Source organism: Sus scrofa, chromosome 1 (genome assembly GCF_054392235.1).
Source record: "Sus scrofa isolate SSC_HxYL_T2T_F1_AM1 chromosome 1, Sscrofa_HxYL_maternal_Yorkshire_Landrace_v2.0, whole genome shotgun sequence".
Taxonomy (NCBI): domain Eukaryota; kingdom Metazoa; phylum Chordata; class Mammalia; order Artiodactyla; family Suidae; genus Sus; species Sus scrofa.
This window is the reverse complement of record NC_139383.1, coordinates 27,291,184-27,306,894: the sequence shown is the minus strand read 5'-3', so window position 1 is coordinate 27,306,894 and position 15,711 is coordinate 27,291,184. Positions and strand designations below refer to the sequence as shown.

At 39.2% G+C, this 15,711-nt stretch overlaps 1 protein-coding gene and 1 long non-coding RNA gene across 4 annotated transcripts in view; both read left to right on the top strand.

The window, feature by feature from the left end:
• The window catches only part of PEX7 (peroxisomal biogenesis factor 7), an 88,663-nt gene extending 78,037 nt beyond the window's left edge, over positions 1-10,626 (top strand). For all 3 annotated transcript variants that reach the window (XM_021087521.2, XM_084955471.1, XM_084955480.1), the window contains one exon: positions 10,155-10,626. In XM_021087521.2, coding sequence (XP_020943180.1) covers positions 10,155-10,223 — 69 coding nt within the window. In that variant the 3' untranslated portion in view covers positions 10,224-10,626. The remainder of the gene's footprint in view (positions 1-10,154) is intronic.
• Positions 1-15,711, top strand: part of LOC146405986 (uncharacterized) — a 436,419-nt gene that overhangs the window by 139,283 nt on the left and 281,425 nt on the right. The window lies entirely within an intron of this gene.

Here is a 15,711-nt window from a genome sequence, read left to right as displayed (position 1 = left end):
TTGCAGGTTTGGTTCCAGACCACAGCAGTAAGGTGAACATCTCAATAAAGTGAGTCATACATATATTTTGGCTTCCTGGTACATGTAAAAGTTTTATTTACACTATACTGTAGTCTATTAAGTGTACAAAGCATTATACCTAAAAAATGTATATGCTTCAATATAAAAAATACTTTATTACTAGAAAATGCTATCATCTTAGCTTTCAGTGCATGGTAATCATTTTGCTGGTGGAGGGTCTTGCCTCAGTGTTGATAGCTGTTGATCAGGGTGGTGGTTGCTGAAGGTTGGGGTGGCTGTGGCAGTTTCTTAAAATAAAGCAACAATGAAGTTTGATTGACTCTTCCTTTCACAAACAATTTCTCATAGCTGGCAATACTGTTGGATAGCATTTTTACTCAGAGTAGAACTTCCTTCAAAATCGAAGTCAGTCCTTTAAACCCTGCTGCTGCTTTATGAACTGAGCTTACATAATATTCTAAATCCCTTGTTGCCATTTCAGCAGTCTTCACAGCATCTTCAACAAGGGGTAGATCCTATCTAAAGAAACCATTTTTCTTTGCTCATCCATAGAAGCAGCTCCTCATCCATTAAAGTTTTGTAATGAAGTTGCAACAATTCAGTCACATCTTCAGGCTCTACTTCTAATTACAGTTCTCTTGCTATTTCCACCACATCTGCTGTTACTTCCTCCACTAAAGTCTTAAACTCCCAAAATCATCCATGAGGGCTGGAATCGATTTCTTCCACACTCCTGTTCATGTTAATATTTTGACCTCTTCCCATGAATCATGGACGTTCCTAATGGCTTCTGGAATGGTGAATCCTTTCCAGGAGGTTTTCGATTGACTTTGCCCAGATCCATCAGACGAATCACCATAGCAGCCTTATGAAATGTATTTTTTAAATGATAATACTTGAAAGTCAAAATTATTCTTTGATCCATGGGCCGCAGAATGGATATTGTGTTAACAGACATGAAAACGTGAGTTTCATTTTGCATTTCCAGCAGAGCTCTTGGGTGACCAGGTACATTGCTAATGAGCAGTAATATCTTGAAAGGGGTTTTTTGTTTGGTTGGTCGCTTTTTGTTTTTCTGAGCAGTAGGTCTCAACAGTAGGCTTAAAATACTCGGTAACCATGTGGTAAACAAATGTGCTGTCATCCAGGCTTTGTTGTTCCATTTGTAGAGCACAAGCAGGGTAGATTTAGCATTATTCTTAAGGTCCCCAATGTTTGTGGAATGGTGAACGAGCACTGGCTTCAACCTCAGGTCATCAGCTACATTATTCCCAACAAGAGAGTCATCGTGTCCTTTGAAGCTTTGAAGCCGGGTATTGACCCCTCCTCTCTTGCTATGAAAGTCCAAGATGGCATCTTCTTCCAGTAGAAACCTCTTTGGTAATCTACACTGAAAATTCACTGTTTAGTGTAGCCATCTTCATTTTCTTAGATCTTCTGGATAACTGGCTGCAGCTTCTACATCAGCACCCTCTGCTTAACCCTCTGCTTCAACTTTTATGTTAGGGAGATGGCTTCTTTCCTTAAACCTCATGAACCAACTTTTTCCACTGCAGCTTCCCTTGCCTCTCTCATTTCTTCCTTGCTGTGGATTAGCCTTTGGCTTAAGGGAATGTTGTGACTGGTTTGATCTTCTATCCAGACCACTAAAACTTTCTCCATATCAGCAGTATCACTTGTGTACTCATCGGAGTGGCATTCTTAATTTCCTTCAAGGACTCTTTTTTTGCTTTCGCAGCTTGGCTAACTGGCAAAAGAGGCCTTACCTTTTGGCCTCTCTTGGCATTTGATGTGCCTTTCTCACCAAGCTTAGTCATTTCTAGCTTTTGATTTCAAGTTAGAGACATGTGCCTTTTCCTTTCATTTAGACACTTAGAGGCCATTGTAGGGTTATTAATTGGCTTAATTTTAATATTGTCGTTTCTCAGGGAATGGGGGGCCTGAGGAAGGGAGCAAGATGAGGCAAACAGCTAATTGGTGGAGCAGTCAGAGCACTTACAACATTTACTGATGAGTAAGTTTGTTATCTCATGTGCACAGCCATGACACCTCCAAAATAATTTCAGTCAAAATGTCAAAAATCACTGATTAAGATCACCATAATAAGAATTCCCATTGTGGCACAACAGAAATGAATTCAACTAGGAACCATGATGTTGCAGGTTCAGTCCCTAGCCTCGCTGTGTGGGTTAAGGATCTGGCGTTGCCGTGAGCCGTGGTGTGGAGTGCAGGCACGGCTTAGATCCCATGTTGGTGTGGCTGTGGTATAGGCCAGCAGCTGTAGCTCCGATTAGACTCCTAGCCTGAGAACCTCCATATGTCTCGGGTGCAGCCCTAAAAAGCAAAAAAAAAAAAACAAAAAAAAAAACCGTAACAAATGTCATAACAACAAAAAACATCTGAACTATTGCAAAAATGTGACACAAACACGAAGTAAGCCAATGTCAGAAAAATGGTGCCCATAGACTTGCTCCATGTGGGGTTGCTACAAACCTTCAATTTATTTTATAAAAAATGCAGTATCTTCAAAGTGCAATAAAGCATATCTCAATGAAACAAGGTATACCTGTATTCACAGCACTCAGAAATCCCCTTTACCCCTCCAAGTCCCATAAAACCTGTTGGCTTTACCCATCTCTGACCTCTCACCTGATTAGGTGCTTGTTACCATGTATGAGGCTCCTTTTAAAATTTTTAGAGGAGGAAAGCCACTGCTCATAGATTCATTTATCTGTTCATTTATTCAGCAAGCATTTACTAAAGGTTTACTGTATACAAAACACAAGGAATACAGGTTTGATCAAGACACATAATCACTGGCTCTAAAAGTACTATTTAGGTTTAGTTGTACAGAAGTGTTTGCATCCATATGTGAACAATGTTGAAAAACAGAAAGCAGCTTACCTGGAGTGGTTTCTTTCTCTCCTATGATCCTTAGTTATCATAGAGCATAGATCCTAACTTACTGTGCAGGTGTTGTCATGTGCTCGGCTCTGATGCCAGAAACATTTTGCTCCATTTGTTCCCTTTAGACCAGATTTTTTTTTAAATTTGTGTTTACTTTATTTGGCCCTGTGGGTTTAATCTGTAAACCATTTTAGCCCATTTAGAACTCAACAGGATGCACATGTCAAATAAAATAAGTGAAACAAGAATATTGTCATTAACCATATTTTAAATGAGTAATAAAATTTTCTGCTATGTCTACGTAGAAATTCTGGTTTATGTAGAACAAGATCAGGAAACTGCATAAACTTTTAGTTTAGGAATGCTTCAAGTAGGGCTAGTGTTTTTCTTTAAACATGATAGTTCAGTCATGTTTCTTCTTTCTTAGTCCTCCCAGCTTACTGTCTTCTTACCACATATCAACCTACCAGATCTGAAACTTAGATACTAACTAAAAATGTGAAAGTAGGTGTTTTCCACTGTATTAGTGGAAAATTAATCTCTTCTCCTCAAGAAAGGAACTTTTTCTTTAGAAAAGTATTTGAATATTATTAAATTTCGAATTTCTTTTAAGTCAATAACAAAAATTGCCTGCACATAAAGTACTCCCAAAGAACTCCAGGCTAGTGTACAGGATGAAAGGCCAGTCAGCCCTCTGTACCCTCTCCATCAGTAGATTTAACCAACTGGGGATTGAATATTAGCAGGGGAGGGAGAACTTCCAGAATGTTCCAAAAAGCGAAACTTGATTTGCCATGCGCTAGCAACTTTTTCTGTAGCATTTACATTGTATTAGGTATTATGAGTAATTTAGAGATGATTTAAAAGGATTATGTAGGTTATATGAAAATGCTATGTCGTTTTAATACTATAGCATCCTTGTATGTCGGTGTTTGGAGGAGGTCCTGGAACCAATTCCCCACAATTACTGAAGGAGGACTGTGTATTCCAGGTTCTGTGTCACAATTTCTTAATTCTGGCTGCATATTAGAACCTTCCCTGGGTCATTATAATACTCAGCTGGAGAATGCTCTGGATAAACATTTGGAGGGCTAGAGGTTGAGAATCTGAAATGATTAATTTTCTCCCCCCTCCCTGCAAAGTGTATACACACACAAAATGCTGCATTTATGGACTTTCCAAAACCCATCTGTGGACCTTGATTTAAAGACCCCAGGATGCAGATCAGCCCTAGGTGATACTAGTGAAACAACTTGAGATACCCAGGACTTACCTTGAGAACCAGTGCTGTGAGGATGGGAACCAGTCACTCACCTGTGGCTTAACAAGCCCCCTGGGTGATTCTAATGCAGGCCAAAGCTTGAGAACCACTGCCCAATAGAATGCCTCCAGGAAACTACATGCTTTTGGCTTGAGGGTTGAGATGTTTATTTAAAAAAAACAAAAACAAAAAAACAGCCATATGAAGAATGACTTTGTATCTCTTGCAAGTCCACTCTTTTGGCATCAGATGATGTTTATAATGGAGGTATATTATATATTCTCTTATAGTCAAGTGCTAGGAAAAACTTCATCTCCTCTGATGAACTGGTAGTTTTACAATGATATTTGTAATATAGTATCTTATTGTTTGCCTTTTACACTTTTGTTGCCAGAAGATGTAGATAGAGTTTAATTTCATACCCGGTTTTAGCAATTATTCTTATCTTTTTTTTCTAGTATAATTATCTGCCCCCCCTCCCCATTTCATATTTTTTCTTTTAATGAAATGGCCTTTCTGTGGCCATCTTAAAGGATAATTTTCAAAATGACAATCATGGCTCTCATACAAACATAGCATGAACACATGTCAAAGATTTTACCATAGCTCAAAAGAACCAAAGAACAGATACATATAGGCAATTTCTGAATGTGGAAATGAATTTACTAATAGGTACAAAACTGGTTCAGTATCCACAGGGCAATAACATTTAATGATTAGAATCATTTCTTATGGGATAAGATGTGGCATCATTTGCATCGCCACAGGACAGCCTTCACTTGCAACTTTAATGGACGAGAATCATTTGATTACTATCAGTTTTCTATAACTTTAGAGTTGTAAATTAATCCAGTCCAAGACAGTGAAAGGCAGAGACCCCTACAGAGTCAGGTAACCCAGTGGGGCTGGCCCAAGGATAGTGCCAGCATTCCACTGAAAGAACACCCAGCAGTCTTTTTGCAGATTGCAATCCTTCATTGTTTTTCCTGACAGCAAGGCAATGGACAAAGAAGTGAGTCATATAGGAAACAGAGAAAGAGGATCTTCAGTAGATGAGAAAGGAGATATCCTGTTATCTTATTCTCTGTCCTGAGCCTGGCCTTGAAGAAGTCCTTATGGCCAGGGTGCATTTCTGGGGATGGAAGGGAAAGATGGCTTTGTCATGGAGAAACAGGATGGGAGCTGGGAAAGATTCTTTGCCATGTTGGAGAAGCTAAAGAATGAGTGGATCTCATCCTGGAAAGTAGATTATTTATTTTTAAGTTATTTACTTTACCTGTTTATTTTTTGTTCTTTTCATTAACCCTGATTTTTAGCAAAGTCTAAAAGATATCTTTCAGGCTGCCATCAGGTAGTATGGAACATTAAGAAAAAGCCCAGTGTTTACCCTCAGTCATAGAATTAAATGGGAAGTGGTGCTGTTGGGGCCTTGATAGTAATTAATGAGAACCTCCCTCAAACCCCAGGGGGCCAAATGGTCACTTTTCCTTATCAGGAAATCTCTACAGTACCTGCCTTGGAAAATCTGAAGCCTCTTTGTTAGCTTAGAAGCTTTTTTCCTTACCTTATTATATTTTTTTAATTGTAAGCTTTTTAAAACTTAAAGCACTAGATGGATTAATTGGTTAATGGAGAAATAGTGTTTGCATTAATTTGAATCAATCTGTTCATAAGTTGGTATCATTGCAACCTTAGGTTTTTCTCATGTTACCAATTAATTTAGCATTAGTGTTAAGAATATTTGCTGATTCAGTAGCCCTAACATTTGTTAGTTAAGTTCTGAGTAAGTTAAGAAGCTGGATTGAAGAGTGCTGAATAAGGATGCAGAGACATAATTTACGGGTACCTTATACCAGAAGCCTGCGTGTTATTATTCTGATTGTCTTCTCCATAATAGTTGACACTTAACATACAGAAAGGCCCAGCACTTGAAAAAAATTTGCATATATGAGATAGGTAAATTCATATAATGATCTTTGTGTCCCGTGACATAAAAACTTAAAACTGCAGGATTAGGCAGATAATGAGCGTCAGTTGACTTTTTGTGAGGCACTGTTTTCAGTGGACAGACTCAACAGATTTAGGTTCTGGTTCCGCTCTGCTGCTGTAGTATGAAGAAACAGTTAATCGCTGCAGACTTAATCTGTAAAATACATTCTTCGAGCTAACCTTTATTAAGTCATTGTTATGCTATAGCAAGACACTGTTCAGTTGAAGAGCTGAAGACACACCTGTCAATAAATAAGTATACTTGATTATTGTAGGTGCTGTGAATGGCTTCCTAGAGAAGGTAATGCTTAAACAGATTCTTTCAAAAAGGTATCGCCTCCAGGCAGAACAAGGCAAGGGGCAGAGGGAAGGGGAGGGAGAGTTATTCAGGGGAGGGGGTCAGTGAGAGGACAAGAGCACAGGGGCATGAACAAGATGCCTGGATTGAGTGTGTGAACCTGGTGCAATGAGAAATGAGGAAGGAGGTAGCAACCCAACTGAAGAGTTTGGTCTTTAATACTTAAAAAGTTTGACCAAAAAGTCTCTAAGGCCTTCTCTAGCTTGGATTCTGATCTAAGATGTTAGTGAATGATAAGGAGTTAATATGTTCTGACTAATCTGAGCAGTTCCTGTGTTCTGTAATGAAGCCAAGTAATTAGATTGACCAAGACTGTGAGTTGTTCCCTTATGTAACTTTAGGTCTTTGCACCCTAGTCTCTTGCTACTTCATCTTTCATGTTACTGTCTACATTTTTTTCATCACTTATTTTTTATTGTGGAAAATTTCAAATGTATACAAAGTAAACAATAGGATAATGTACTTTCATTACCCAGCTTCAACAATTATTAGCATTCTTGTTGTATTTTTTCCTGAACTCATGTCCCACTCCCTCATTCAATAATAATAATAATTATTATCATTATTCTTCCCATTTCTAGATTTCATTTACATAGATTGAAATGTACAAATCTTAGATATAGGTTTTGACAGATACACCTGTGTAATCTACATCCCATTGCAATACAAAATATTTGCATCTTCCTGCAAAATTCTCTTTTACCCCTTTCCAGACTCTCCCTAGCCCCAACCCCCCCAACTGAAAAGACAAAACCATTGCCCTAATTTTGTTTTTTCCTTAGATTAGTTTAGCCTGTATGCACTTTTGTGTTTCCAGCTTCCTTCACTCCACTTACTGTGAAATGCATCCATGTTGCTGTACCCTCAGTTTCTTCCACTGTATTGCTCAGCAACATTCCATCAGATGAATTTACTAATTCGTTATCCATTCTTTTGTTTGTCTTTTGGTTATTCCCAGTTTTGTGCTATTGTGAATGAAGCTGCTGTATACAACCTTGTATATGTTGCTTTGTAAAAGTGTTTTCATTTCTTTTGGAAAACTCTCTAGGAGTAGAATCACTTGGTTTATGTTTAACTTTGTAAGAAACGGCCAGTTTACTAGAGTGGTTGTCCCAGTAAGGTAGGAGAGTTACAGCTGCTCTGCATCCCTGCTAACATTTGATATTGCCTATCTTTAATTTTAGCCATTCTCATGAGTATGCGGTGGTATCTCATTGTGGTTTTTATTTGTATTCCTTGATGCCTAATGACAGTGAACATTTTTTTTCATGTGCTTATTGGTTCTTCATACATTTTTTTTATCTGTTTATAAAGTCTTTTGCCCATTTTTTATTTGGATTGTCCTTTTATTATTGAGTCATAGTAGTTCTTTATGTATTCTGAACACAGATTCTTTGCCAGATTTATGTTTTATGAATATTTGTTATTGAGTCGAAGTTATCTGATTTTTATGGTTGTAGCTTTCTGTGTCTTGTTTAAGAAACCTTTACTTAGAAGTTCTCATTGTGGCTCAGTGGAAATGAACCCGAGTAGTATCCATGAGGATGCGGGTTCAATCTCTGGCCTCCATGAGCTATGGTGTAGGTCGCAGATGTGGCTTGGATCCCACTTTGCTGTGGCTATGGTGTAATGTAGGTTGGCAGCTGCAGCTCTAATTGACCTCTAGCCTGAGAATTTCCAATGCTGCAGGTGCTGCCCTAAAAAGGAAAGAAAGAAAGGAGAAATCTGTACTTACCTTCAGATGGAGAATATATTCGCCTGTGTTTTAATTCTAAAACTTTATCCTTTGCTTTTATATTTAGGTCTATAGATGATCCATCTCAGATGAACTTTTTTATTGTGTGAAGTTGGGGTTGAGTTCATTTTTTTTCATATGGACATGCGGTTCTAGATTAATTTGTCGAAAAGAATTTTCTTTCCCTATTGGATTGTTTTGGTACAGTTCATTAACAAGGATTGTCCAAGTGTGAGGTCTGTTCCTGAGCTCTGTTCTATTCCTTTTATCTATTTGTATATCCTTATACCAATATTATATTTTCTTGGCTACTGTAGTTTTATGTCTTGAGTCAGATAATGTAAGTAGTACAACTTTGCTATTCTTTTTCAAGGTTCTTTTGGCTATTCTAGGTCTTCTGCATTTCCATATAAACTCAAAAAATCACCTTGTCCATTTTTACAAAAAGCCTGCTGGGATTATGAATTATTTATAAGTTATTTGGGAGGGAATTAACTTCTTAAAAATATTGAACCCATGAACATGGTATATTGTCCATTTATTTGAGCCTTCCCCAATTTCTCTCAGCAGTGTTTTAGTGTGGATGTTTTATGTATCTTTCCTTAAATGTGTTACTAAATATTTTGTTATTTGATGCTAGTGTAAATGAATTTTTAATTTTTTTTTTTTTTTTTTTTTTTTGTCTTTTTGCCATTTCTTGGGCCACTCCAGCGGCATATGGGAGGTTCCCAGGCTAGGGGTCTAATAGGAAGCTGTAGCCACCCTCCCTATGCCACAGCCACAGCAATGCCAGATCCAAGCCTCGCCTGCAACCTACACCACAGCTCACAGCAATGCCGGATCGTTAACCCGCTGAGCAAGGGCAGGGATCAAACCCTCAACCTCATGGTTCCTAGTCGGATTCATTAACCACTGCGCCACGACAGGAACTCCCTTAAATATGTTTTAATTTTTTGGCTAGTATACAGAAATACAGTGGATTTTATACAATAGTCTTAAACCCCGAGACATTGCTATACTCACTCACCAAATTTTTGACATATAGTTCCTGAGCACCATGAACTGTCCTCCCTTCATGTCTTTATATGACTTTTTAGACTTGAATGTGCTGGTCTCCCGTGTCTGCCCCTAAAGAGGGCCAGTGTGAACGCCACAGCATTTGTGAAACCTTCTGACACCGCCCCCGGTGGACTCACGCAGTCCCTCCTGTGAGAGTCTATTAGAGCACTTTCCACTTTGGGTTTTGAGTGAGACTTTCTTTGAAGGCAAAGTCTGTACTCGATCTTCTTTCTCTATCCCCACAGTAGCTAGTATGGTGCCTTGATTCACAATTTAGGAACTTACCTTTTCAGCATTTATCTCTGGACCTATAGGGAATTATGTAGCTCTGGTGGCAAAGCCTTACAGGCCACTTCAGTCAGTTGGAAGCAACCTTGGAAGTGTGTCTTAAAAAGGGAAAATAGACCTTTTATCAAAAATGTACCCAGGGAGTTCCCGTTGTGGCTCCGTGGTTAACAAATCCGACTAGGAACCATGAGGTTGTGGGTTCCATCCCTGGCCTCTCTCAGTGGGTTAAGGATCCGGTGTTGCTGTGAGCTGTGCTGTAGGCTGCAGGCGAGGCTTGGATCTGGCATTGCTGTGGCTGTGGCATAGGGAGGGTGGCTACAGCTCCAATTCGACCCCCAAACTGGGAACCTCCATATGCCATGGAAGCGGCCCTAGAAAAGACCAAAAGCAAAAACAAAAAAAACTAAAATGTATCCATGTGTTCTTCCTGTTTAAAGATATGTTCATGGGTGCATGATCTAAATGACTTAGGCTTTGGCTGCCAATTTTGAATGTTTGTAGATTTTGTTTCTTCTTACTTCCTTTTTGTTTTCTAGGTGGCTGACTGTGCTTGGGATGAAACAATAAAGATATATGATCCTGTTTGTCTTACCATGCCTGCTTGAGATAAACTGCTCCATTCAGAAACAAAGGATATTGGCCAAAGAACTGCTTAACAGGAAATAAATTATTGATATCGTAGATTTTATGCTTTTATATACAATTGAGATTTCAAATCTTAAAATTTATTCTGGAATCAGTTTTGAGGCAGCTGATAAAGACTTTGGTCACTTCTTAAGCCTGGTACAGAAGCCATATTTCTTAAAATTCTAAGGAATAAATGATCTTATGGTATATCTTATATATATCTATTAAAATGTAACCTCTCTATTATAAAATGGATTAAAATATGAGAGATCTGTAGATTATATTGAAAGTGACATATTTCATTTTTAATTTGTCATTTTTGTTGTAAAATATAATCACTGCTGTTGGTAAAAATCACAATAAACTGGTATCTCTTCTTGATCATTTATGATTCTATGACACCCCCAGCAAGGTTGCTTTCTCTAGTATAGTATATACGAATATGAATACAGATGTGAACACAGTACTATATAATATAGATTTATCCGTGGTTCAGTAATAGGGCCCTATAATCACTGATTTATTCAGCAGTTATTTATTGAGCATCTACTACATGCTTGACATGCAGAATGAATGAGATTTTCTCAAGGACTGCTATCTGTCATGTTTTAAGAACATGGATGCTGAGAGTTAAGAACTTAAATGTTTTTTATATTTATTCAAATATTTTTAGATATTATACTCCTGATCCTATATTTCTCTCTTTCTGTGTATCTACTATCAAACTCCTTTAAAAAAACCAGTCGCTGGACAAAATGCCTTAGGTCCTACTAAGGTTTCAAGCAATTGCACTTGAAGGTAGGTAATGAAAGTGCTAATGCTGTAAACCCGCCTCATTACCTCCCTAACTCTTGAAAAATCTCTAGGTGCTGATGACCTGTAAAAAAAAAAAAAAGTTAAAAGGGAAAAATTAGTAAAATAGACAACTTTGCGTAACATTTATATTTTTATATAATATTAAAATATGTTATAAAGGGTAGAAATTGTCTTTAAGTTTGTAACAAGTTTTTGAGAATTTTTATTTTCATTTTTCTCTCACCATGCTCATGGCATGCATGGTTAAAGAAAAGTTCCCAGGCCAGGGATCAAACCCATGCCAGAGCAGTGACCCAAGCCACTGTAGTGACAATGCCGGATACTTAACCAGCAGCACCACAGAACTCCACATTTTTGAGAATGTATAATGACCAAAATATACTTGTAATAATCAGAAAAAAATAAAATATATGTAAATTGTGTAATTTACATATTTCCTGTTTACTTGTTATGGAAAGAAAATTTAAGATAGCTTACAAAATACAAAATCAAGACCACAACAAAGAACAAAAGGAGACATAAAATGGAGCCAAGGGTAGGCTTGAAAATCTATGCCTTCAAGACCTAGAAAGTTGCTACTGGCAGCATAAATGGGAAGTCTGGTCAAGTACACAATTCAGTGCCCAAGGATGAGAGCAAGGACATCATCCTACTCCCAGGCTTGGCCCTGGCACCATGCCTGGCACATAGAAAGTGTTCCATGAATGTTTGTCAAGTGAATGAATGGTCTCACAGCAAGTGTAAGTCTTTTTAGTTCTTAGACCAATCAGTGCTAATTGTTTTTAAGAGGCCACTATAAAGAGGACACCGCTTCACATGAATATCTTACAAAGAGCAAGGAGCTCAAACACATCCTTTAAGCTGTCACGATGATGAGACCGGTTCATAGAGCAGGTTCATGTTGCTTCCCTTTATAAGAACTATGAACTGTCACACCACGTGCAGTTCAATAAAAGCAGGTTCACAGCCAGTGCTCTCTGTATCAGTGGAATTTATCAGAGACCTTTTGGAATACCTAACCCAGATCATATTTACAATGAAATGAAATTATTTCTTTTCCTTTTAGAATGCAAAAGATTTTATTAAAATAATCTATCATGAATCATTTGAAACAAATACTTGTGATTTAAAAACCAGCATCTCTCTTGATTTATTTTCCCTTCTGTTTGGAGGATGTTAGAGATGTTTAGAACACTAACTTCATAATACTTAACTCAGGTTCTTGGAGTCTCTCAATCTGAAAGAAGATGGGTGACCATTTATTTGGTGGGTTCCCTGAACTAGGATTGGCAAACTGGAAGGAAAGGAGCTGGATTCTGTCCTGAAGGGGAATACTTAAGAATTTTGAATTCTTGGTAAATCACAACCCAAGCAGCCTCTGGACTTTAAGAGGACAACCAGTCATCGTCTAGGTTGGGAAAATCAGAATTTGTCTCCTGGATACTGAGTTCCTGGGTTTTATCCTGTCTGTGTCCCCAAGTTCCTCCTGTACCTGCCATGACAGCACAGCACTGAGGAGTGAAGGCAAGAAAGGGGAACTCAGGTCACTGAGCATCTTCTGTGATCGGGGTGCTACGTGAGCCGCTTTCTCTATCTTATCCTTCTTAATCTTTAAAATGTCCCTGCAAGGAAGCCCTTCCATTTTCCAGACAAGGAAATGAAGGCTCTCAGGAGTCCTAATAGCCAGGAAGTATGGGGCTAGAATTTGAAATCTAATACGACTGGATCCAAACCCATGGTCCTGCCAGGTGGCCTGCTTTTCCAGGAATAACAGAAATTGGCCCATTGAGAAAAAAAATGTGGGACTCTCTGATGACTAGATCCCTAATCATCCCTGAGAGAGCTGACAAAATTGTGTTTCCAAGTCTAAAGAGCTAAGAAGCTGACCCTGGGTCTGGAGGGACCCTTCCAAGTGTATCTCCCCCAGGGAGACCCAGGCTGAGAGTCCACTGTCCCTTCTGTCTTTGACACTTTTTTTTTTTTTTTTTTTCAAATGGCTGCACTCGTGGCACATGGATGTTACAGAGCCAGGGACTGAATCCCAGCCGCAGCTGCAAACTATACCGCCCCTGAAGGAACACAGGATCCTTTAACCCCCTGCGTCTGGTGGGGATCAAACCCGTGCACTCCCCCTCCTCCAGCAACCTGAGCCACTGCAGTCGGTTTCTTAACCCACTGCACCACAAAAGGAACTTCTGCCTTTCACACTTTTTAACTGTGTCTTAACTATAATTTGGCTCTTCCAGAAATGAACTCATTAATTTCTTACCTAACACACCTCTGCTTGAAAGAGATTATCCACTTACATGTTTCTGACTTCCATACTCACTACTCCCAAATCTTTGGCTTCCCCCACTTGGGTCTCCCACAGGCTTTGCACTAATTGTCTTCTAACCAGACTCCTCTTGCTCACTTAAACAGGCTCATCCTACACATGCTTTTCATCTGTTATCAATATCGTCCACCCAGGTGCTCAAGGTAAATGCCATCCTCGTTCCTTTCCTTATTTCCACCTATCCACTCTGACACATCGAATGGATCACTAAGTCCTAGCCCTTTTACCCCTAAATACTTCTCCATTCTGTCTCTTCCCCTCAATGCAACCACCCGGTGCCCTAGTTCAAGCCGTCATTAGCTTTTCTCTGGACCATCACAGCAGCTTCCTAAATGATGTGTCTGTTTCGAGTTCTGTGGCCCTGGAGCCATCCTCCTCTACACAGCTGCCGGAGGCTGATCTGAAATGCAATCTGATTACATCAATTTCAGTGTAAAACCTTTCTCTGCTTATAGGACTGCCTACAGGAAAAAGTTCCTGCTCACTGACCAGGCAGCTAGGTCCTCTGGGGCTAGCCCTTGCCTCTCTCTGCAGCGTTGCTTCTGTCCAGGTTGCCACGAACTTTGTATGGAGCAACAACAGCGTGCTCACAAACTTCCCCATGTAAATAATGCAGGTTTTCATTTCTATCTTAGCTCGAGCTAGTCCATGTGCCTGGATTGCCCTGCTCTTGGCTTGGCAAATTCTGACTCATCATTTGAAAGTCACATGAGATGACTAAAGAAAAAGTTTAACAACATACAAAAATTAAAAGAGCAAAACACACCATGAACAAAGCTAAAAGAAGTCATATTGGAAGGAAGTTAGTTGCAGCATATGCAACAAATGGTTTAATATCCAGAATTCATAAAGAGCTCTTACAAATCTCTATGACAACCAAACATAAACGCTGACAAAAATATCAATAGACAGTTCACAGAGTAGAAAAACAAACTTTTAACACACTTCAAAAAGATACACCTTAGCAGAGTTCCATTATGGCTCAGCAGTAATGAACATGACTAGTTTCCACAAGGCCTTGGGTTTGCCCCCTGGCCTTGATCCGTGGGTTAAGGATCTGGCGTGGCTGTGGCGTAGGCCTCTGACTCCACCTCCAATTCGACCCCTAGTCTGGGAACTTCCATATGCCATGGGTGCGGCCCTAAAAGGACAAAAAAAAAGATATTACTTAGTCAAACTGTCTCATTGATGGTAAAGAAAAGTAAATTAAAATAACAGCCTATTTTTTTTTGTTTTGCTTTTATTAGTTTGGCAAATATTTAAAATACTGATAATATGCAATATTGGTTAAAGTGAGAGTATGGTTATACACCATTTTGGACCGCCAGTTTGGCAATAAAGATTTTAAATTACTTGTTGACACAGCAGTTCCAATTCTAGGATTCCCTCCCTGCACCCACCCTCTCCTGCCAAATCCTTATAGAAGCACCTAAGAACAAAGGTCCAAGGGGATTCCTTACATCATTGTCTGGTAAAATACAGAAGCCTAGCTAGAGAAGGAAGTTTATACTACAGAACAGTCATTTAAAAGTATTAAGGTATAACTATGTGTGCTTACATGGAAAAATAGACTGCTATTGATACGTATATTATCTATTTTTGAGGACCAAATCACTGTAAAACTTAGCTTAAAACACCAAACACTTATTTGTCTTACAGTTTCTGGAGGTTTGGAATCCAGGAGTGTCTTAGCTGAGTTGGTCTATCTTAGAATTTCTCATGACATTGCAGTTAAGCTGTCACCTGGGTCTTTTTGTTTGTTTTTTAGGGCCACACCCACGGCATATGGAGGTTCCCAGGCTAGGGGTCGAATTGGAGCTATAGCCACTGGCCAACACCACAGCCACAGCAACACCAGATCCGAGCGGTGTCCACCACCTATACCACAGCTCATAGCAATGCCAGATTCTTGACCCAGTGAGCGAGGCCAGGGGTCGACCCTGCATCCTTATGGATGGTAGTCAATTTGTTAACTGCTGAGCCACGATGGGAACTCCAAACTCTTAACAGTAGTAGCCAAACTCTGTGGTGGGGCTGGGGGTGGAGAATATTGATGATAGCATATTCACTTATTATGTATAAAGTTTGATTTTCTTTTACATATTATAATGAGCATGTGCTGCTTTTACCATTAAAATAATGAAATAAGACCATATTTCCTTCTGCAGGAAGCCTTCTCTGATTCCCTCCTCAAGCTGATTTATTACCCTCCTCCACCACTCTCCTGTTTTGGCACAAGCCCCCACTGTTTCTTCAGTGTCATTGTGTTGCCTCACCTCCCCCTGTGTCTCCCTAAGGACTTAGGTGGGTGATCA